Below are 22,376 nucleotides of genomic sequence, written 5' to 3' on the forward strand. Positions count from 1 at the left end.
CCAATTGTTTTTATTCTTTATTTTGAAACAGGGTCTCACTGAGTTAGTTTGCAAAGGGCCTCACTTAAGTAGCTGAGGCTGTCCTCGAACTGCAGTCCTCCTGTCTCTGCCTCCTGAATGCTGAGATTACAAGCATACGGCACTACGTCTGGCTTTTATTCTTATTTTGAATCAGGATTTCCCTAGGTTGAGGCGCATCTCACTAAGTTACTGAGGCTGTTCTTAAACCTGTAGTCCTCCTGTGTCAGCCTCCCAAGTACTGGGGTTACAGGCACGGACCGCCACACCCAGCTTCAATATTCTAGTGTATTATAATCTAGGCTCTTGCTTTCCAGTCTGGGAGATGTTCTCTAGGCTGGTTTATCCATCAGCATTCCCACAGCCATAATCTAAATATCTGAGCACATAGCTTACAGTTTTGAGCCCTTTTTATAAGCCCCAAGGCGGCACCCCCAGGGTCCCACCTCAGGTACATGCTATGGGGCAGAACTCAGGTAAATCCATAGAGATGAATGTATCCACTGCTGGGATTGCGACCTCAAGACTCAGTCACATCAGCTCCAGACACCAGTTTCTGAGCCCTGCAAGGGGCCGCTGTCTGTCTAACCCTAACAGTTGAGGTTAGAGCAAGGTAATCAGGTGGCTAACAACTTGTAGTAAGTGGTGAAATAATACAGAAACCAAGATTCCCTCTTTCGCTACTTAGCGAGGCCCTTGGCAACTCAGCGAGACCCTGTTTCAAAATAAAGAATCAAATACAGGGCTGTGGGTGTAACTCGGAGGTAGAATGCCCCCCCTGGGTTCCATCCCCAGTACTAAAAAAACAAAACAAAAAAAAGACTCCCTTTTTCAGAGGTTTGCTTATTTATTTTTCCACTTTCTGAGACATTTATACAAGAGCTGCTGGGCGTGAGGCGCCTCTCAGCCGGAGCACAGGCGGGAGGAACGCTTTGGGCTGCCCTTTCTGACCCCGGTGTGTTTAGGAATTTGAATGGAGTCCAAAGGGGAGTGAGTACTGCCACTGGTCTAGACAAGGAACCAAGTGTTTTGTTTTTGGGGTGTGTGTGTGTTACTGGGGATTGAACCCAGGGTCTCATATACTAAGCAAGTGCTCTACTATTGCTGAGCTACACCCGCAGCCCTTTTGTGTGTGGCCGGGTACTAGGGTTTGGACCCAGGGGCATTCTACCTCCGAGCTACACCCCCAGATCTATATTTTATTCTTTAGTTTGAAACAGGATCTCACTAAGTTGCAGAGGACCTCACTAAGTAGCTGAGGCTGGCCACGAACCTGCAATTCACCTGTCTCAGCCTCCCGAATGCTGGGATTACAAGCGTGCACCACCACGCCTGACTAAGACCTAATTATTTTATTTTATTTTATTTATTTGTGTGGTACTGGGGATGGAACCCAGGGGCATTCTACCTCCGAGCTACACCCCAGCCCTATTTTTTATCTTTATTTTTATTTTTTGTGGTACTGGGGGTGGAACCCAGGGGCTTTTCTACCTCCGGGCTACACTTCCAGACCTATTTTATACTTTATTTGGAAACGGGGTCTCACTAAGTTGCTGAGAGCCTCATTAAGTAGCTGAGGCTGGCTTTGAACCTGTGTGATCCTCTTGTCTCCGCCTCCCAAGCGCGGGGATTACAAGCACCTGCCCCCATGCCCAGCTTATTCTTTATTTTGAAACAGGGTCCCATTGAGTTGCAAAGGGCCTCACTAAGTAGCTGAGGCTGGCCGCAAAACGCAAAACGCAATCCTCCTGTCTCAGCCTCCCGAATGCTGGGGATTATAAGCATGGGCCACCACACCTGGCAATAGGGCCTGAATTTTTTTTTTTTTTTTTTTTTTTTTTTTTTGGTGGTACTGGGGTTCCTGGAAGCCCTTCTACCTCCGGGCTACACTCCCAGACCTATTTTTATATTTTTATTTGGAAACAGGGTCTCTTAAGCCAGTGCAGCTGGCTTCGAACCTGTGCAATCCTCCTGTCTCCCCCTCCCAAGCCCAGGGATTATAAGCGTGGGCCACCACGCCCGGCCAGGGCCTGAATTTTTAAAATAGTTTTCTGTACACCTACATACATTCTTTTTTTCTTTTTTTTTTTTTCATCTGCTAGATCTTGAGTCATCTGAACCAGAGGCCCCGCCCTGTGGCCTCTGGCCCCTTCAAGCAGTCGGCCCCAGCCTTCTGACATAATTCTTTTCATCATTCCTCTGTTTCTCTTTTCTTTCGTTCAAATGCAGGCTGAGGCCGAGGTGGCCTCCTTGAACCGGAGGATCCAGCTGGTTGAAGAGGAGCTGGACCGTGCTCAGGAGCGCCTGGCCACTGCCCTGCAAAAGCTGGAGGAAGCAGAGAAAGCTGCTGACGAGAGTGAGAGGTAGGCATGGGCCTGCGGTGAGTGGAGGGGGAGCACCTGCCTTGTGTGCACGAGGTTCTGGGTTTGATCCCCAGCACAAGAAGATCATAATGGCTCTGACAAGATTTCTTTCTTTCTTTTTTTTTTTTTTTTTTTTTTTTGCGGTACTGGGGATGGAACCCAGGGGCATTCTGCCTCCAAGCTATACCCCAGCCCCTATTTTTTTATTCTTTATTTTGAAACAGGGTCTCACTAAGTAGCTGAGACCAGCTACAAAACCGGAATCCTCCTGTGTCAGCCTCCCAAATGCTGGGATTACAGGCGTGCGCCACCACGCCTGGCTCTAACCATGATTTCTGAGGATACTTGTTTTTTGGTTTTGTGTGGGGGATTGAACCCAGAGCCTCATACTTATTAAGCACACGCTTTACTACTGAGTTACTCCCCCATTCCCAGGCCTATTATTGTTGTTATTTGTGTGTTTGTGTGCGGTACTGGGAACTGAACTTAGGGGTATTCTGACTCCAAGCTCTACCCTCAGCCCTATTTTATTCTTTATTTTGAAACAGGGCCTTGCTAGGTTGATGAGTCTCACTACTTGCTAAGGCCGTCCTCGTCCTAGAACCTATGATCTTCCTGTCTCAGCCTCCCAAGTACTGGTATCAGCACACTCAGCCTTATTTTTGAAAATAGTAGCCAGCCGGTGTGGTGACAGACACTTGTAATCCCAGCAAGTTTTGGGGAGGCTGAGACAGGGGATCCGTTTTCTCATTTTTCTCCGCAAGCCTCAGCTACTTAGTGAGACTCTGTTTCAAAATAAACAATTAAAAAAAAAAAATTAGGGCTGGTGTGTAGCTTGGAGGTAAACTGCCCCTGGGTTCCATCCCCAGACTCCTCACACACAAAAAAATAGTAACCTATAGAATCAAATGTTTCCCCTTCTCTTCAGCATACTCTCTCCTCTTGAAGACAGAGTAAGGGTCATCTGTACCCTTTGATCCTTTGTAATTGGTATTTCTCTTAGCTTATTTATTTTTTAAGGGGTTCTTTTTTTTTGGTCTTTTTGGACTGGGGATCGAACCCAGGGCGGTGCACTTGCCAGGCAAGCGCTTTGCCACTGAGCTACACCCCAGCCCGTAATTGGTATTTCTCTATAAATTGACCCAGTCTCCTTAAAATGGGGTCACCAGTATGACTTCCACTTGGTGGATAACATACCTCCATTTCTGAGATTAGTCCTCCTAACACAGGCTCTTGAGGTAAAGTCTCAGACCAGCACCATGAGAACTTGGTAGAAATTCATATTTTTGGTTCCGGTTTCTGATTTAATGAATTGAAGGCTCTGGATGTAGATCCGAGCCAACTCCTAAACCCTCTGGACCCTGGGTGTAGTAGTAGACTCACAGGGTAATGGAAGAGGGGTGCTTGGGTCTCACCCCAGTTCGGTTAGAGCCAGTTTGAGACAGGTCCAGGTGTAGCTGCTTGAAACATTCCTCTGAATTTTAACGCGTGGCTAGGGCCAAGAACCAAAAGACGGCTCACCTTTGTCAAAACAGAGCTTCCTTGTCATTGGGAGGTAAAACCAGAACAGAGCTTGCATGACATTGAACTGAGGCTTTTCAGAATTAAAAGTGCAAAGCGGGGCGTGGTAGCACACACTTGGAATCCCAAATTTGGGAGGCTGAGACAGGACGATCGTGGTTTGCGGCCAGCCTCAGCTACTTAGCAAGGCCCTTTGCAACTCAGTGAGACTCTGTTTTAAAAATAAAAACAGATCAAAAAATAAAAAATAAAAAAAGACTTTAAAAAATGGGACTTGGGGGTGTAGCTTGGTGGTTCATTGCCCCTGGGTTTCATCTCTAGCACTGCAAAAAAAAAAAAAAAAAAAGAATTAAAAGTGCAGTGAGGTTGCTATGCAAATAAATGAGACAGCCATATGTATACTGTTACAGAATAGTGTCCAAATCATAGAAGGTAAGGGTTAAAATGACAGTGCTGGGCAGGGCTGGAGGCACATGCTTGACATCCCAGTACTTGGGAGGCTGAGACAGGAGGATTTTGGTTTGCAGCCAGCCTCAGCTACTTAGTGAGGCCCTCTGCAACTTAATGACACCTTGTTTCAAAATAAATAAAAAAAAAATAGGGATGAGGATGTAGTTCACAGGTAGAATGCCCCTGGGTTCCATCCCCAGACCCGCAAAAAAAAAAAAAAAAAAAAAAAAGATGGTATAGACCAGTAAAAGTATGCACCACCACGCCTGGCTTCAGGCAAGGTTCTAAAAGAGATACCTAGCCCAGCGTGGTGGTGCACACTTGTAATCCCAGATTTGGGAGGCTGAGACAGGAGGATCTGAGTTTGTGTACAGCCTCAGCTACTACTTAGGCCCTTTGCAACTCAGTGAGACCCTGTTTCAAAATTAAAAAAAAAAAAAAAAAATAGGGTTGGTGGTGTAGCTCAGAGGTAGAATGCCCCTGGGTTCTATCCCCAGTACCACAATAATACATACATACATACATACATACATACATACATACATACATACATAAATGAGATAACTAAGGTGAGTGTTGCTTCAGTGCTTTGGGACTCCCATTAGATAGAGAGGAATGGGCTCTAAACAGTCCTTTTGTCTGTGTGTGTTTTTGTGGGACTGAGGATTGAACGCAGGGGCATTCTGTCTCAGAGCTATACTCCCAGCCCTAGTTCTTATTTTGAAACAGTCCTGCTAGGTTGAGAGTCTCGCTACTTGCTGAACCTGTCCTTCGACCTGTGATCCTCCTGTCTCAGGCTCCTAAGTACTGGGATTATAGGTGTGTGCCCCGTGCCTGGCCTTATTTTTATACTTTCTTTTGTGGTACTGGGGATTGAATTCAGGCTCATTCTACCTCTCTATTTATTCATTCATTCATTCATTTATTTATTTTGCGGTACTGGGGATGGAACTCGGGCGTATTCTATCTTTGAGCTACACCACAGCCCTATTTTTTATTCTTTATTTTATTTGTTTATTTTTTGCAGTACTAGGGATGGAACCCAGGGGCATTCTACCTTCAAGCGACACCCGCAGCCCTATTTTTTATTCTTTATTTTGAAACAGGGTTGCACTGAGTTGCAGAGGGCCTAAGTAGCTGAGACTGGCTTCGAACCTGTACAATCCTACTGTCTCTCAAATGCTCGGATTACAAGTGGGTGTCACCATGCCTGGCTATTCTTTACTTTTTTAAACAGGGTCTCACTGAGTTGCAGAGGACCTCACTAAGTAGCTGAGGCTGTCCTCGAACCACAATCCTCCGGTCTCAGCCTCTCAAGTGCTGGGAATCCAAGCGTGCACCACCACGCCCAGCTGTATTTTTTAAAAATTTGAAACAAGGTCTCACTAGGTTAATGAGAGTTTCCCTACTTGCTGAGGCTGCCCCTCAAGCCCTGCGATCCTTTCTCAGCCTCCCAAGCACTGGGATTCCAAGTGTGTGCTGCCACGCCTGGCTTTATTATCCTTTTATTGGTGAATTATTGTTGGACAGTCTCACATCATAATGTAGTGTTAGTGACATGCACACAGCAGTCGGTGAGCCCCCTCCTGTCTCTTCCCCCTACATGATACTGAGATTGGTATTAATGTTCGCACATGTGTACCAAATATCCATGGAAGCAAGCGTTCCCTTCCCTAAGTTGCTGAAGCTGGCCTTGAACCCGTGACCCTCCTGTCTCACCCAAGTACTAGGATTAAAGGTGTGTGCCACCACACCTGGCTCTAAAGGGTACAGTTTTGAGTCCCTAGAACGGAGCTGATGTCGCGCCTCCAAATGTCAGCGGCATATTCGCCCTGTTTCTGACAGAGGTATGAAGGTGATTGAAAACCGGGCCCTGAAGGATGAAGAAAAGATGGAACTCCAGGAAATCCAACTCAAAGAAGCCAAGCACATCGCAGAAGAGGCCGACCGGAAGTATGAGGAGGCAAGTCACCTCCTGCTCGTCCCTCCCTCGGTGACTTCGGGCTCCGCCGGGAATCCCCAGGGAGCCAGGTCCTCCTTGGCCTCCCTGAGCTGTCACCTGGGCCTTTTCTTGTAGGTGGCTCGCAAGCTGGTGATTATTGAAGGCGATCTGGAGCGCACCGAGGAACGGGCTGAGCTGGCGGAGTCGTGAGTATCTCGTCTGACCATTCTGTCCCTTCCCCTCTGGCTTGGGCACTAATGTGAATCAACTGGCATTCCTTCAACCTTGTTAAACAGGGCCTATGAGGGCGAGAGTCATCTGTAGTGCTTTTTAGCCTCTGAGAACAGCTGTGGGCTTCCTTACTCTTCATTTGACTGGTAACTGGTGACAAGCATGGCTCATTTCTTCTTGAGAACATTTACAAATTGAGGGACTATGAAAACCAATTGATGGTGGATCGTTAACTGGAAAGCTCTACTGGGGCCTTTCACCCGGAGTTTCTTTCTCCTTGCAGCATGGCAGTGCCTATACTGACTTAAGAACTGGCCTCTGGCTTTGCCCCTGTGCCAGTCACCTGGGCAACTTCAGGGCACAGGCAAAAAGATACTGCTCCTCCCTCCGTCCCTCCTCAGCCTTGTCTAACAAAGTCCGTGCCGATGCATATACTTGTGCTTCCCTTGCACTCCCCTCCCCCAGATGTGACTTATCATGGCCATGGCGGTGTCATCATCCCATTTTTTTGAATTTTTATTTCTCCTTTTGCTGCTTGTTTTCTTGCTGTGTCCCTCTTTGACCTGTCTCCCTTCCCACCACCCGGCTTGTGCCCTCCCCGTGACTCACTAACAGCCGTTGCCGAGAGATGGATGAGCAGATCAGACTGATGGACCAGAACCTGAAGTGTCTGAGTGCTGCCGAAGAAAAGGTACTAACCATAAGCCCACCGAGGCCACCTGTGCAGTGCGGTTGTGTTCGGTTTGGTTTGGTTTTGCAGCTGCCTCCCCTCCACCGGTTGACCTGAGTGCCTCCTCACCTCCTCATGGAATGCTCCATCCTCTCCCACTTCCTGGCATCTCTCATCTCTTCTGTTCCACCTGCTTCACTGCCTCTCCATAGGGTCTCCTTCCCTCGGGCAGCCGGGGGACCGTTTGGGTTGGGCATCCTTTCCCGTTATGACTCGTTCCTGGTAGCGGTTGTCTGTCACAGATTCTTTCTCTCCTAGTCTGCAAACACTCTTGAGCCGGGCAGCTCCAGCGCCTGACTGTTCCGTGGTAGAGGGGAGGTGGGTCAGGACTTGCTCAGGCCACCAAGGAACCTCTCTTTCCCCAGTGTGTCTTCCAACTCTCTCTACATAATAGGTTCAATTCACGTCTGTGTGTCTCTCCCCCCCCCTTTTTTTTTATTCTTTCTCTTCCCCTTTTCCTCTCCTGCGGTATTTAAAACATTCACAGTAAGTGTTCTGAGCTGGAGGAGGAGCTGAAGAATGTCACCAACAACCTCAAGTCTCTTGAGGCTCAGGCGGAGAAGGTAGGGGCTGGTTTCTGAAGGTGACAGGCTTTGGGGCCTGCGCCCAGCTCTGCCCTGGCAGAGAGGCTGGAGATGCCCGTTCCTTACCATTCCCGTCTGCCACCCATCCAGGTCCTGGGCTGGGTTTAATGCTAACTCCTGTTCACTTTGATTGTGTTAGTTAAAATGACTTCCTAGGGATGCGAGGGCGATCTGGCTGCGACATCTGTCACCCCATTGATCCCCAGGGTTGATTTGGCTGATCTGGCCTGGCTAGGCAGTGTCCCCTTCCTCCCTCACCATCCCATGTGTGTCCCTCCCAAAGCCACGCGCTTGGTGGAGGAGTACTGGACCTTCCCCGAATAGAGGAGGACCGGTCTTCGGTCGAGGGTATACGAGTGGCTGTGCTCCCCTGCTAGAACCTCCAAACAAGCTCTCAAGGTCCATTTGTAGGAGAACGTAGGGTACTCAAGCTTCCAAGACTCCAGACACATCCAACTGAGGCGCTGCACGTGGCAGTCTGCTTTTCTTTTAAAAAAATGAATTCATGGTCCTGGTACCCAAAGTCATGGGCTCCTCAGACAGATACTGTTAGGCTGAAAGGCATTCCCATCGAGCAAATGGGAGAGCAGGTAGAATCCTCTCTGAGACCTAATGAGCAGTCGCGACAGATGTCTTCTCTTTCCCCTTAAGGGGGAATGTTGGCAGTCACGTTGACTTGGCATGTCGCCATTCCTGGTCATCAAGCAGGAGGAAGGGAGACCACCTTCTTGGGTTGATAAGAACAAGATCAAAGTTTAGGTCCTTTTTAACAATAAAGGTCCTAGTCAGACATGGTGGTACATACCTGTAGCCCTAGTATATGGGAAGCCTAGACAGGAAGATTGCAGGTTTGAGGCCAGCCATAACAACTTAGTGAGAGACCTTGTTTTAAAATAAAAAAATAAGCTGGGCGTGGTGGCGCGTGCTTTTAGTCCCAGCATTCGGGAGGCTGAGACAGGAGGATTGCGGTTCGCGGCCAGCTTCAGCTGCTTAGTGAGGCCCTCTGCAACTCAGTGAGATCCTGTTTCAAAATAAAGAATAAAAAAATAGGGCTAGATGTGTAGCTCGGAGGTAGAATGCCCCTGGGTTCCATCCCCAGTACTGCGAAATAAAAAAAAAAAAATTTAAATAAATAAAAAGGGCTGGAGCAAAATAAAAAAGGGGGCAGTTTGGAGATGGAAGGCGTCTTCGTTCAGTTCCCAGTTACCCCCCCCCAAAAAAAAAAAAAAAAACCTAGTAAAGGTCTAGAGAAGTCTACTCTGAGGATATCATGGCTCAGTGGATTTTAAGGATCTATTGTCCAGAACGGGGCTGTTCTGTAAATCTTGGGCCATTCAGCACATTAAATCCAAGAGGATATTCAGTGTAAGAGTCAATGTAGGGGTTAGCGATGCGGCTCTGGTGGCGCTTCCTAGCGTGTGCAAAGCCCTGGCTTCACATCACGGCTCTGCAAGAATTTGAAGGAGGGTAATGTCGGGAGGGGGTATCGTCTGGGACTAATTTCTACTCTGATATTTTTATTCTGTTTCTCCTTAGTACTCTCAAAAAGAGGACAAATACGAAGAAGAGATAAAGATTCTTACTGATAAGCTGAAGGAGGTGAGTTGAGGGTAAATAGAGACGCGTCAGAACATTTGAGCATCATCCCATCCGGTCCCACATTTTCTTTTTGTCGGCGCTAGGGATAGAACCCAGAGGCATTCTACCTCCAAGCTACACTCCTAGCCTGATTCTGTTTCTCATTTGGAAACAGGCTCTCACTAGGTTGCTGAGAGCCTTGCCGAATTGTGAGGCTGGCTTTGAACCTGCGATCCTCCTGCCTCATCCTCCCAAGTACTGGGATTATAAGCGTGCGCCATCACGTGCCAGCTCCACATTTTCAATTCTGTAAATATTTTAACAGAATTGACAGAAGTGCGTCAAAATTGGTTGGATAGAGCCGGGTGTGGTGGAACAGGTCCAGAATCCTAGTACTTGGAAGGCTGAGACAGGAGGATCACAGGTTCAAGACCAGCCCCAGCAACTTAATGAGGCCCTCTTTCAGAATAAAAAGTAAAATTTATTTCAGAGTGTGACCCTAAGTGGTATATTTGATGTTCAATTTTTTGTTGTTGTTGCTCTTTTCTTTTGGTACTGGGGATTGAACCCAGGGGCATTCTACCTCTGAGGTACACCCCCAGCCCTATTTTATTTTATTTTTTTAGAGACAGGATCTTGCTAAGTTGCCGCAAACCTATGATTCTCTTGTTTCAGTACTGGGATTATAAATGTGCGCTACCATGCCTGGCTCAATTATTATTATTATTTTTTTATTTTTATTTTTTGCAGTACTGGGGATGTAATCCAGGGGCATTCTACCTCCGAGCTACACCCCCAGCCCTATATTTTTTTTTCTTTATTTTGAAAAAGGGTCTCACTGAGTTGCAAAGGGCCTCATCAAGTAGCTGAGACTGAACCGCGATCCTCCTGTCTCAGCCTCCCACATGCTGAGATTACAAGTGTGCGTCACCACGCCCGGCTTCAATTTAATTTTTATATAGCTGTTCTATGTATAGGAGGGTGGGACATAATGGGTTAATGTGGACTTTGATCAGCAGGCTGGATTCTGAAAAGCCAAGTCTAGAAGTAGGAAGTGGAAGACAGAGACCCTTCTCCTTTTACACTGTCTCATCCCGACTGGTTTTATTTTTTCCGCAGGCAGAGACCCGTGCTGAGTTTGCTGAGAGATCAGTCGCCAAACTGGAAAAGACAATTGATGATTTGGAAGGTATGGAGCCTGGGAAAGGGATTAAAAATAGAGAAATAGGAAGCCGGTCCCCAGTGACCATGAACCTTTCTTTCTGTACATCAGAGGCAATTAATAGGTAATGACTTGGTACATATGATCTGCCCTCTCTTGGGTCACAACTAGATGAAGTGGGTCTAACCCTAGATTTAGGTTTTTACATTTAATCCTTTGCTCTGATGACTCCTAGCTGGGCGTGGTGGCACATGCCTGTAATCCCACTACTTGTTAAGCTCATGCTGGAGGATTTCAAGTTCAAGGCCAGCCCAGACAATTTAGCGAGACCCTGTTTCAAAGTAAAAAAAAAAAGTCTGTGGGTTTAGCTCAGAGGTAGAATGCCCCTGGGTTCAGTGCTCAGTACCCAAATAATAAAAGGGCTGGGGTGTAGCTTAGTAGTAGACTGCTCCTGGGTCCAACCCTCTGTTAAAATAAGATTCCTTCATCTTTTGGAATTGGCCTCTTTCCCTTTGATGAGGCTGGTCATGGCTGCATTTGCCTTCATAAAGATTCATAGCCTGGAATCTTTAGTTGTACGGAAGCTGTGATCTCAGAAGGAACAAAAACATATGCCACCCCTCAGCTTCTTTGGGTGGCACTGTGCACCAGTCAAGTTGTAGGTACCCGTGCGAGAGATGTAGCCGTGTGTTAACCGTGTCTCGGCTGACCAGTGCCAGGGGCTTTCCACATGCGTCCTGGCGACGGAGTCCACCTTGGCAGTGGAAATTCTCCTTTCCTTTGAGACTGAGAAGTGTTCCATTGGCATGCTCCTGGAAGCAGGATGTTTTCTTGAAAGAGTTCAAGAAAGCCGGGCGTGGTGGTGCACGCTCGTGATCCCAGCATTCAGGAGGCCGAGACAGGATCGAGGTTTGCGGCCAACCTCATCTACTGAGTGAGGCCCTTTGCAAGTCAGTGAGACCCTGTTTCCAAATAAAAAATAAGGCTGGGGGTGTAGTTCGGAGGTCGAATGCCCCTGGGTTCCATCCCCAGTACTGGGGGGGAAAAAGGGTTTGGGGAAGTCACCCATAGAGCAAAGGGGCCACTGACAGTGGTCACACTGGTAGGCAAAGCAGTCTACAGTGGATGTCTACTTTTCCCCCCTGGTATTTGTATTCAGTTCATTGCTAACACGGTAGAAGTGGGTGTTTCTGGGTGGGAGTGGTGTCCTTTGGGAGTGGGGTACCTTTGGCAACAAGGCGTGCCCGGGTTCTGAACTCTTGCTCCAACCAATGCATTAGAGGCATCCAGACATGCAGCCAGTTGTGGCTGCCAGCGTAGACGTGTTCTGGTGTCAGGCCCACCATCACACTTCCCCCAATTCCTGATGACTCCCTCTCTTCATCTGCCTCTGATGCCTTTCCCTCTGTCCCCGTTCTTCCCCGTGGCTCCTGTGCCTGTCCAGATGAGCTCTATGCCCAGAAACTGAAGTACAAGGCCATTAGCGAGGAGCTGGACCACGCCCTGAATGACATGACCTCCATGTAACTATCCAGCACAGTGGGCCGGGCTCGTGGCGGGGCAGGGGCCGTGCGTACTGTGCTTTGGTTTTGACCTTCGGTAACTAGACTCTTCATCCTTTAAAAAGTTGGTGCTGGTTACTTTACTTGGCCAAAGCTGGGGAGGCATTTAATCTTGGACCAGTTGGTGGAACACTGATCTACAAGTAACTTAGATTTGGTAGTATTAGTCTCTTCCTTACACTTATTTTTCTTATTTATTCCTCAAATGCAGTCTTCTCAGAAGTGATGCTGCCTTAAGGTAGAATCCATAGGATTAGATAGACAGACCCAAAGAACTGAGGTCTCGAGAGCAAGCCTCCTGGGTACATTGGATTTGTGCCTTGATGTTCAAGTTCAGGGAAACACTGGAGATGAGAAATAACCCAGTTCATCTAAGAACAGAGCTGAGTCGCTGGGCGTGGTGGCCCACACTTGTAATCCCACTGCTTGGGAGGTCGAAACAGGAGGATCAGAGGTTCAAGGGTAGACTCAGCAACTTACATATATTATATCCTGTCTCAAGTTAAAAAATAAGAGTCCGGCGTGGTGGTGCACCCCTGTAATCTTAGTACTTGGGAGGTGGAGACAGGAGGATCACAGGTTCAAAACCGGCCGAAGCAATTCAGCAAAGTTCTCAGCAACTTAGTGAGACCCCATTTCCAAGAGAGAGAGAGAGAGAGAGAGAGAGAGAGAGAGAGAGAGAGAGAGAAGGGAGGGAGGGAGGGAGGGAGGGAAAGAAAGAGGGCTGGGAGTATAGCTTAAAGGTAGAATGCCCCTGGGTTCAATCCCCAATAACCCCTCAAAAAAAAAAAAAAAAAAAAGAATTAGAGCAGAGTCCCAGAAGCAAGCCAAGTAGTAAACAGCACCAAAAGGAGTCGTGGGGGCTCCATCCGCTTGCTGTGGGTCCCTGACCCTTGATGCTAACCTGGCTCCTCTTCCCATTAACACTGTAAAGAAGCCAAATGTCACCGGCTGCCGCGTCTGGCTCTTACCATTCCTGCTGCCGCATTTCTTCCTCCCAGGCTGCCGCCCAGGTGGACGCTGGTCCTTCTCACCTACAGTGTCCTTACTTTTTCAAACAGATAACTACTGCGTTTCTGCTCTGTTCTGGATCTGCCCCCTTTCCTCGGGGAACCCAACGCCCCACTCTCGCTCTGGATTCCACTTGGGTCAGCCTGGCTGCTCCCTGAGGCACTGGGGGGGGGGGGCACAAAGCAACTTATGTATTCTCTTCCACCCCCCTCCCCAAATTAAAATGTTAAGCTGCTGGAAGCCTCGGGCCACCCTGCATTTGTGTCAAAGACAAAGCTGCTGCTGTCCCTGAGGAGGGGCCTTGGGGGCTGATGGGGACCAGCCCTCGGGCGGGCGCCCCCCTCTGACGTCTGTATATCAAAGCCACTGTTGTGTGTGTCTGTTTTTTCTTGACATTTAAACCGTGCTGATTGGAGTCTGTACAGTGGTGAACTGGAAGGGGCTCCAGGGTAGGAATTCAGCAGTAGCCTCAAGCTAATTGAGATTCTCGGCAAACGATCGTGCTCAGGTTCTTAAATCATCCGCATGGATGGTTTCCATTCTCTCTTCACCGTTTTCCTCCATCAATACAGTAAACGTCAGGGACCACCACCGTGTGGCTCACTTCGTGTTTTCCTCCCCCTTTTTATCAGTGGTTCAAACCGAACATCCTCAGACACCCGGGGGACCCATGTGTGTTACTGTGCAAATTGACTGTATCATGCCAAGTCACAGAAATGTACACAGCGGATCGAGTTCTTGACCATTTTGCTCTGACAAGCTGGGCGTGGTGGCGCACATCTGTAGTCCCAGCATTCGGGAGGCCAGCCTCAGCAATGGAGCGAGGCTCTCAGCAACCTGGCAAGATAGTCTCAAAAATAAACACAAAGTTAACAAGGGCTGGGTGTGGAGCTCTGAGGTGGATTGCCTCTGGGACATATTTGAGGCCTGCTACCATATGCTAGGGAGATATAAGCCAAGTGGTAGGTTATTATTGGAAAAGCCAAGGCATCTAATTATGCATGTTTTAAATAACAACTACATGAAGGTAATGATTTATTATATACATAAATTTCAGCCGGGCGTGGTGGCGCACGCTTGTCATCCCTGCGCTTGGGAGGCTGAGACAGGAGGATCGCACAGGTTCGAAGCCAGCCTCAGCTACTTAGTGAGGCTCTCAGCAACTTAGTGAGACCCTGTTTCCAAATAAAGTATAAAATAGGTCTGGGAGTATAGCCCGGAGGTAGAAAAGCCCCTGGGTTCCACACCTAGTACCACCAAAAAAAAAAAAAAAAATACATACATAAATTTCTGCTCTTCGTGGTGACGTACACCAGTAATCCCAGTACTTGGGAGACTGAGGCAGGAGGATCACAGGTTTAAGGACAGCCTCAGCAGTATAATGAGAAAAGGGCTGAGGGTATAGCCCAGAGGAAGAGTAGAGTGCCTGTGGGTTCAATCCCTAGACGCCCCCAAAAATCTTTTGTGAGCCAGGGACACACACACGTATAATGCCATCGCTCAGAAGCTAAGGAAGAAGGACGCCTCTGCAACTTAGAGATCCTGTCTCAAGCAAGATTTTTTTTCTGTCTCAAATTTTTAAAAAAAAAAAAAAAGAGCCAGGAGTGGTAGTTCATATCTATAATTCCAGTGCTTGGCAGGCTGAGACAGGAGGACCACAAGTTGGAGACTAGCCTCAGAAACTAAGCAAGACCCTGTTAAAAAAATAATGAAGGGATGCCGGGCGTGGTGGCGCACGCTTGTAATCCCCGCGCTTGGGAGGCAGAGACAGGAGGATAGCCCAGGTTAGAAGCCAGCCGTGCGCGCTGGCTTAGGAGACCCTGTTTCCAAAAACAAAAAAGTATAGAATAGGTCTGGGAGTGTAGCCCGGAGGCAGAAGGGCTTCCAGGAACCCCAGTATCACCAAAAAAGGGGAGCCGGGCACGCTTGTAATCCCAGCATTTGAGAGGCTAAGACAGGATCCGGTTTGCCTCGGCTTCTTAGTGGGGCCCTTTGCAACTCAGTGAGACCCTGTTTCAAAAGAATAAAAAATAGGGCTGGGGACGTAGCTCCAATGTAGCAAGCTTCTGGGTTCCATCCCCAGTAACAACAACAAAAAATATTTGTACTTTTTTTTTTAAAGGCTGAGAGTATAGCTCAGGTAGAATCCCTCTGGGTTCAATTCCAGTACCAAGAAAGAAAGAAAGAAAGAAAGAAAGAAAGAAAGAAAGAAAGAAAGAAAGAAAGAAAGAAAGAAAGAAAGAAAGAAAGAAAGAAAGAAAGAAAGAAAGAAAGAAAGAAAGAAAGAAAGAAAGAAAGAAAGAAAGAAAGAAAGAAAGAAAGAAAGAAAGAAAGAAAGAAGAGGGAGGGAAGAAGAAAGGAAGAAAAAGAAAGAAAGAAGAGAAATTACAGGCACACACCTGTGATCGTAGTATTTAGGAGGGCTGGGACAAGATTTAAGGTTTGAAGTCAGTCTTAGCAACTTGACGGGTCTTTGAGCAACCCAAGTGAGGCTGTTTAAAAAGTGTTAACTTTGAGGTTAGAATGTCCCTGGATTCAATCTCCAATACCACAAAAAATGAAGAAATTAAAGCTGGATGTGGTGGAGTATGTCTGTAATCTCAGTACTTGGGAAACGAAGACAGGAGGATAGCAGGTGGGAGGACAGCCTTAGCAAGTAGTGAATCTCCTCAACCTAGTAGGACTGTGTTTCCAGATGAAAATAGGGCTGGGGGTGTGGCTCGGAGGTAGAATGCCCTGGGTTCCATCCCCAGTACCACACATGCACGCATGCACACACAAAATAGTGCTAGGGGAGTAGCTCAGAGATAGAATGCCTCTGGGTTCAATCCCAGTACTGTGTGTGTGTGTGTGTGTGTGTGTGTGTGTGTGTGTGTGTGTGTGTGTGTGTGTAATCCAGTTGTGGTCAGACATGCCTATAATCCCAGTACCGGGGAGGCTGAGACAGGAGGACTGCGGGTTCAAGGACAGTTTCAGCAACCTAGTAAGACCCTGTTTCTAAAATAAAAAAGGAACCTAGAGTGGTGCATATACCCGGATTACATTTATAATCCCAGTACTTGGGAGGCTGAGACAGGAGGATCGCAGGTTCGCAGCCAGCCTCAGCTACTTAGGCCCTTTGTAAGAATCTGTTTCAGAATAAAAGATAGGGTTTGGGGTGTAGCTCGGAGGTAGACTTTCCTTGAGTTCAATCCCCAGTACCACAAAAAATAATAAAAAATAAAAGACTGGGAGTGTAGCTCAGAGGTAGACTGCCCCTGGGCTCAACCCCTAATACTATACACACAATAAATAAAATTAAAATTTTAAAAAGATGTAGGGGAGGTCATGTGATTGTGATTTGGAAAGTAAGGGGAAGGGAGAGAATAAATCTAAAAATCTGGTAGGTATCCAGGTGAGAAGATCCTGGTGCTGTAGTTGGCGTGGTGACGCACGATTGTAATCCCAAGTACTTGGGAGGATCGCAGTCCTGAGGACAGCCCCAGCAAGTAGTGAGACCTCAATACTGTCCACTAGAACATTTGGCAGTGATACCCGGTACCAAAGCCAGGAGCCACAGGGCTGGTAAGCACTCACAATGTGACTAGGAGCTAGATGTGCTGACTCGCACATGTAACCCCAATACTCGGGAGGCTGAGGCAGGGGGATCGCAGTTCTCAAATAGTCTCAGCTACTTAGTGAAGCCCTGGTTTCAAAAATACAAAAAGTAGCCGGGCATGGTGGTGTACTCTTGTAGTCCCAGTACTCAGGAGGCTGAGACAGGAGGATCGTGGTTCATGTACAGTCAGCTACTTAGGCCCTGTTTCAAAATAAAGAATAAAAAATAGGGCTGAGGGTGTAGCTTGGAGGCAGAATGCTCCTGAGTTCCATCCCAGTACCACAAATTAAATATATATGGCTTGGTTTGATTCTGAGTTCCCCCCAAAAAATGTGACCTAAGCTCATATGAATGAGGAGCTAAAATCTTATTTAAATTTAGTTAGCCACATGTGACTGGCATGGGTGTGATACTTCACAGGACTGCACAGTTCTAAACATTCATTATTTTGGTAAGAGAAGTTGGCTTTGACTCAAAGCCTTCTTAGAAAGAATAAAGAAAGATCGGGTGAGCTGGGCGCGGTGGCGTATGCTTATAATCCCAGCATTTGGGAGGCTGAGACAGGAGTATCTGGGTTCACAGCCGGCCTCAACTACTTAGGCCCTTTGCAACTCAGTGAAACCCTGTTTCAAAATAAAGAATAAAAAATAAGGCTGGGGGTGTAGCTCAGAGGTAGAATATCCTTGGGTTCCACCCCCAGTACCATAAAATAAATAAAGGATAAAAAATAGGGGGGGGCATAACTCAGAGGTAGAAGGTACATGGGTTCCATCCCCAGTACTGGGGGAAAAAAAGAAGAAGAAAAGGACCGGGAATATAGCTTGGAGGTAGAACGCCTACCCAGGGTTCAGTCCCCATACCAAATAAGTAAATTAAAGCCCTAGGGGAGGCAGCGTGTAGCCCAATAGGAGAACACTTGCTTAGCAGGCACTGCGCCCTGGGTTGAATTCCCAGGACCACACAAAAAGTTTGCCCTAATTTCTGCTCTCATATACAATTGTTCTGTTTGGTCATTCCCACTCATGCTTACTGTGTTGATAGCACACATAAAGTGGCAGGTATTGGTGGGGCTATACTGGCCCCAGCTTTTAGGATAAATGTGTGTGTGTGTGTGTGCGCGTGCGCGCGCGCGCGCGCGTGCGTGCTACTGGGGATTGAACCCAGGGACATTCTACCTTTTAGCTACATTCCCCACCCTATTTTTTTTCCTTTTCCCTTCCTTCTTCCTTTCTTCCTTCTTTCTCTTGTGGTACTGGGGGTAGAACCCAGGGGCTTTTCTACCTCTGGGCTACACTCCCAGACCTATTTTGTACTTTATTTGGAAACAGGGTCTCACTAAGTTGCTGAGAGCCTTGCTAAGTAGCTGAGGCTGGCTTCGAACCTGTGCCATCCTCCTGTCTCAAATTACAAGCATGCACCACCACACACAGCATTTTATTTATTTATTTATTTATTTATTTGGAATGGAACCCAGAGGTTTTCTACCTCTGGTCTACACTCCCAGATCTATTCTATATTTTATTTGGAAACAGGGTCTCGCTAAGTTGCCGAGAGCCTCATTAAGTAGCTGAGGCTGGCTTTGAACCTACACGATCTAGATTGAACCCAGGGGTACTTTACCTCCGAGCTACACCTTCAGCCCTATTTTTTATATATTATGAAACAGTGTCTCACTGAGTTGCAAAGGGCCTCACCAAGTAGTAGCTGAGGCTGGCCTCAAACCGTGATCCTCCTGTCACAGCCTCCCGAATGCTGGGATTACAAGCGTGCACCACCATGCCCGGCTTCAAAACCATTTTGAAACAGGCTGTAAAACTTAGGAAGAGCCAGACTCTGTGGTCCAGCTGCTGGAGGATCAACAGTAGGTTCAAGGCCAGCCCCATAACTTCATTCAGAGGTAGAATATCCTTGGGTTCCACCCCCAGTACCATAAAATAAATAATTAAAGGATAAAAAATAGGGTGGGGGCATAGCTCAGAGATAGAAGGTCCCTGATCCTGTTTTGGATCAAAAGGCTGTGAGTAGAAACACCCCTGGGTTCAAACCCCACTACCAAAAAGAAGGAAAAGAAAAAAAGCCCCATAGCAGCTTAAGTAAATGTGCGATTCCTTTTATCACCTAATTGACCTTCCTTCGGGCTGTGACCCTAACAGGATTAGGTTTTTGTGGTTTTTTTTTTTTTTTTTTTTTTTTGGTGCTGGGGATTGGACTCAGAAGCATTCTACCTCTGCGCTCCATACCCAGCCCAATTCTTTATTTTTTGTTTTGAAACAGGGCCTCACTAAGCAGCTGAGGCTGTCTGAGAACCATAATCCTCCTTGTCTCAGCCTCCCAAGTACTGGGATTACAAGCGTGCTCCACCGTGCTCGGCAGATTGAGTTTTGTTTTTTTTTTTTTTTTTTTTTTTTTTTTGTGGTACTGGGGTTCCTGGAAGCCCTTCTACCTCCGGGCTACACTCCCAGACCTATTTTACATTTTTATTTGGAAACAGGGTCTCCTAAACCAGTGCGATCCTCCTGTCTCCGCCTCCCAAGTGCGGGGATTACAAGCGTGCGCCACCACGCCTGGCAGATTGAGTTCTTTTTCTAAAGGGAAAATTGGATATGGATTAGATAGGCCTCTTAATGGGTCTATCCAACAGTACAAGTAGGTTGGAAAGCACGGGATTGAATGGGTGGGGCTGTTTATCCCAGTCTGCCATGTGTAATTCTGTGTTGAATGCTTTTCTGTACACATGTTCGCTGTTGGGTTCCTTTCAGACCCCCAGTTATTGGGAATGCATTTCTTCTGAGCCAGTAGCCACCCCACTCACCCCACTGCCCTGTTTCACCTGTCTTGGTTTCTTAACTAGAGAATAAATACCGTGAAGGAGGTGTTTTTCTCCTGCAAAATGTTGTCCTGTCAACTTGTTGCCCTGCGTTTCTTACTGATTCCTCAGTCGGTCTTTCCACCAGCCAACTGGCTCTGCCGCCTTGAGTCCTCGCATCCATCCCGCCATACAGATACATGATATATTTGCCAGCGAGTTGACGCCAGTTTCCTTCTGGTACTCCACTAACCTTCCCTTTTTCTCTTTCTCCTCTTCCTCCTCTCCTCCTCTCCTTGTTCCTCTCCTCTCCGTTGCTACTGCAGAGCGTCTCTACAGCCAACTTGAGCGAAACCGCCTGCTTTCTAATGAGCTGAAGCTAACGCTGCATGATCTGTGTGACTGATGGGCAGGGCTCACTGTCGCCCAGTAAACCCGCTCACCGCTCACACCACTGGCCTGGACCCCAGCAAAGCCCTGATTGTCTTTTTATACGTTGTTACTTTGCCCCAAAGCCAGTTGTTTTCTAATGGGGGGGAGCAGTTAGAATACTGTGGATTTCCTAACTGCATCACGAAGTTGGAACCGTTAAATACTGCATTTCTAGAAGAGAGGATGGGTGACAGAGGAAGGGGGCTGGAGAGGTGGTAGCGAGCAAACCCGAGAATTGTGTGTTCTGCCCGTTCACTTGTGCACTGCCTTTAGGTTCTGTTTTCTCGCATGGATGTTTTCTAACAATAAAAAGACTGACTGGACAAGATGTCGTAACTGCTTCATCTGCAGGCCCAGGGACGGGTCCTCCTGCCTGGGTGGAGAAAGGGAAGGGAAAGAAGGGTGTGGGGTATGAATACGGGTCTGTGTCGCCATCACTTGTCTGATTTGAAGGCTGGGCTATTTTCCTCCCATCCCTGGAGTAGTCCAGGACGGTTTGCTTCTTAAGCAGATTAGATGCTTCTTGATTTTTTTTTTCTTACTGATATTTTCCTTCTTACTTCCTTTTTCTGGGTTTATGTATGGTTAATTGCAAGTAATTGTCACAGGCAACGTCTGGCTAATGGCTCGGCAAGAATCTCAAGGTGCTGGGCTTTGTTTTCTTTAGTTATAATTTGGCTTAGCTATGAGGGTTCACTTCTATATATTCCAGCAGTAATTTTCCTTTTCCCTGATTTTTTTTTTTTTTTTTTTTTGAGAAAACGTGTAAGCACATAAGGATCTTCCTGTACAATCTTCAGGCTGAGATTCTGGGGTGTCTAGTGGTAGAAATATGCCCTTCCTTGTTGGTAGTTGTCAAACCCCTATAAGCCATTTCAGGTTGGTATTACCCCACGGGCAAAAAGCCTTAGAAGAGTAGGTGGCTGGTGCTGTGGGTCTGCGCCTTTCGTAACTGGGAGCTGAGAGCCTTGGTTGATGCAGGACGGAGAGGAAGTGACTGATGAGGTCCTCACTCCCTCCCTCAGGAAGCACCGAGATCCTGTAACCTCAGTAGGCAAGCCAAAGGCCCCGCGGTGCAGGCACTAGCTTCTGTGGTTGAGAAGGCGCTGCTTTAGAGCGAGTCTCAGAGTGGGCAGACCTCGATGGTGATTTTTTTTATTTTGTAACTTCTTTCCTTTATCCCCATCAGATAAGCTGAAATGCACCAAAGAGGAGCACCTCTGTACACAAAGGATGCTGGACCAGACTCTGCTTGACCTGAATGAGATGTAGAACTCCCCAGCCCCGCCCTGCCGCCGCTCCTCCCTCTGACCCCGACTCACCTGAGGCCAGCCAGCCCAAAGCTGACCTTGAAACTGAGGGCTGATCTTTAACTGGAAGGCTGCTTTCTCCTTTTGACACCCCCTCCGCCCCCTCCCTACCCCTCACCCCTTGTCTTTTTCACCGAAACCGGCTCTGCCTCTGCCCAGAGATTCCCGCTGGGTAAAGGCTGAACACCTTTGGGAACAACATTTAAGGGAATGTGAGCACAATGCAAAGTGTCTTTAAAAAGCATGTTGTGATGTATACATTTTGTAATTTTTTTGTTGTTATAGCAACCGTTTGTAAAAAAAAAAAAAAAAAAACATTCCAGATAATTCCACAGCTCCGAAGCCGCGAGCTTCCTCTCTTGCTGGTGGATGGTAACTTCAGCCTGATCCATACTGCCCTCTCCACGGGGGGGGAAACGGTATGGGCCAGCCTTACCGAGAGCCAAACAGCCGAGACAAGACTCCGCGATGGCAAGCCTCATCGTTCTGCACAAAGGACCAGCCAAACCAGAAAAAGCATTCCAGGAGGAATCAGCCAAAACAAAAACCATGCTATGAAGCTTTCTCTCTCTCTCTTTTTTTTTAAATTTTTAAATTTTTTTAGCTTTAAGCCATCTTTGGACAACTTTTTTTTTTTTTTTTCTTTTTTACTTTTCTCATCAGAAATGACCAAATTAAGATGGTGAGACCCTGAGACCTTGGTTTGTTTGTTTGGTGCTGGGGATGCAGCCCAGGGCCTTGTGCATATTAGGCACGTGCTCTGCCGCTGAGCCATAGCCTCAGTCCTGACCCCCGATTTTCATCCCGTCCCAACCCCCTTCTCAACTGCTCACAGATGGATCATGTATGTGCCCCTTAATGTTGAGGCTACTTCATTTCTCGCCTGCCTCCTTGGAAGGAAGGAAGAATGGAAGGAAGGAGCTTTTGCCACTGATTTAGCCATATGAAAGTCATCTCATCACCCTTTTCTGGGTCTGAAGCTGCTGCCTCCAAAAGTGCCATCTTATTGTGCTTTATCGGCCAGAGTGGGAGAAATCCTGAATAGCTTATGTACAAAACTTTTTAAATTTTATATTAT

General features: G+C 47.3%; 1 protein-coding gene across 13 annotated transcripts in view; it reads left to right on the forward strand.

Moving 5' to 3' along the window:
- Positions 1-21,315, forward strand: part of TPM3 (tropomyosin 3) — a gene marked incomplete at both ends in the record, with an annotated part of 38,752 nt that extends 17,437 nt beyond the window's left edge. For 2 of the 13 annotated variants that reach the window (XM_080692564.1, XM_080692573.1), the window contains 7 exons: positions 2,248-2,381; positions 6,198-6,315; positions 6,430-6,500; positions 7,141-7,216; positions 9,376-9,438; positions 10,537-10,606; positions 21,178-21,315. In XM_080692564.1, the coding sequence (XP_080548690.1) occupies positions 2,248-2,381; positions 6,198-6,315; positions 6,430-6,500; positions 7,141-7,216; positions 9,376-9,438; positions 10,537-10,606; positions 21,178-21,260 (615 nt within the window). Of the gene's footprint in view, positions 1-2,247; positions 2,382-6,197; positions 6,316-6,429; positions 6,501-7,140; positions 7,217-7,742; positions 7,819-9,375; positions 9,439-10,536; positions 10,607-12,023; positions 12,107-19,882; positions 19,963-21,177 lie in introns of those variants that run through there. The other 11 variants (XM_080692569.1, XM_080692575.1, XM_080692572.1 and 8 more) reach the window with 8 other exon arrangements.
- Between the last annotated feature and the right edge of the window lie 1,061 nt (positions 21,316-22,376).

The sequence above is a fragment of the Muscardinus avellanarius genome, assembly GCF_963383645.1.
Source record: "Muscardinus avellanarius genome assembly, chromosome: 3".
NCBI classification, from domain to species: domain Eukaryota; kingdom Metazoa; phylum Chordata; class Mammalia; order Rodentia; family Gliridae; genus Muscardinus; species Muscardinus avellanarius.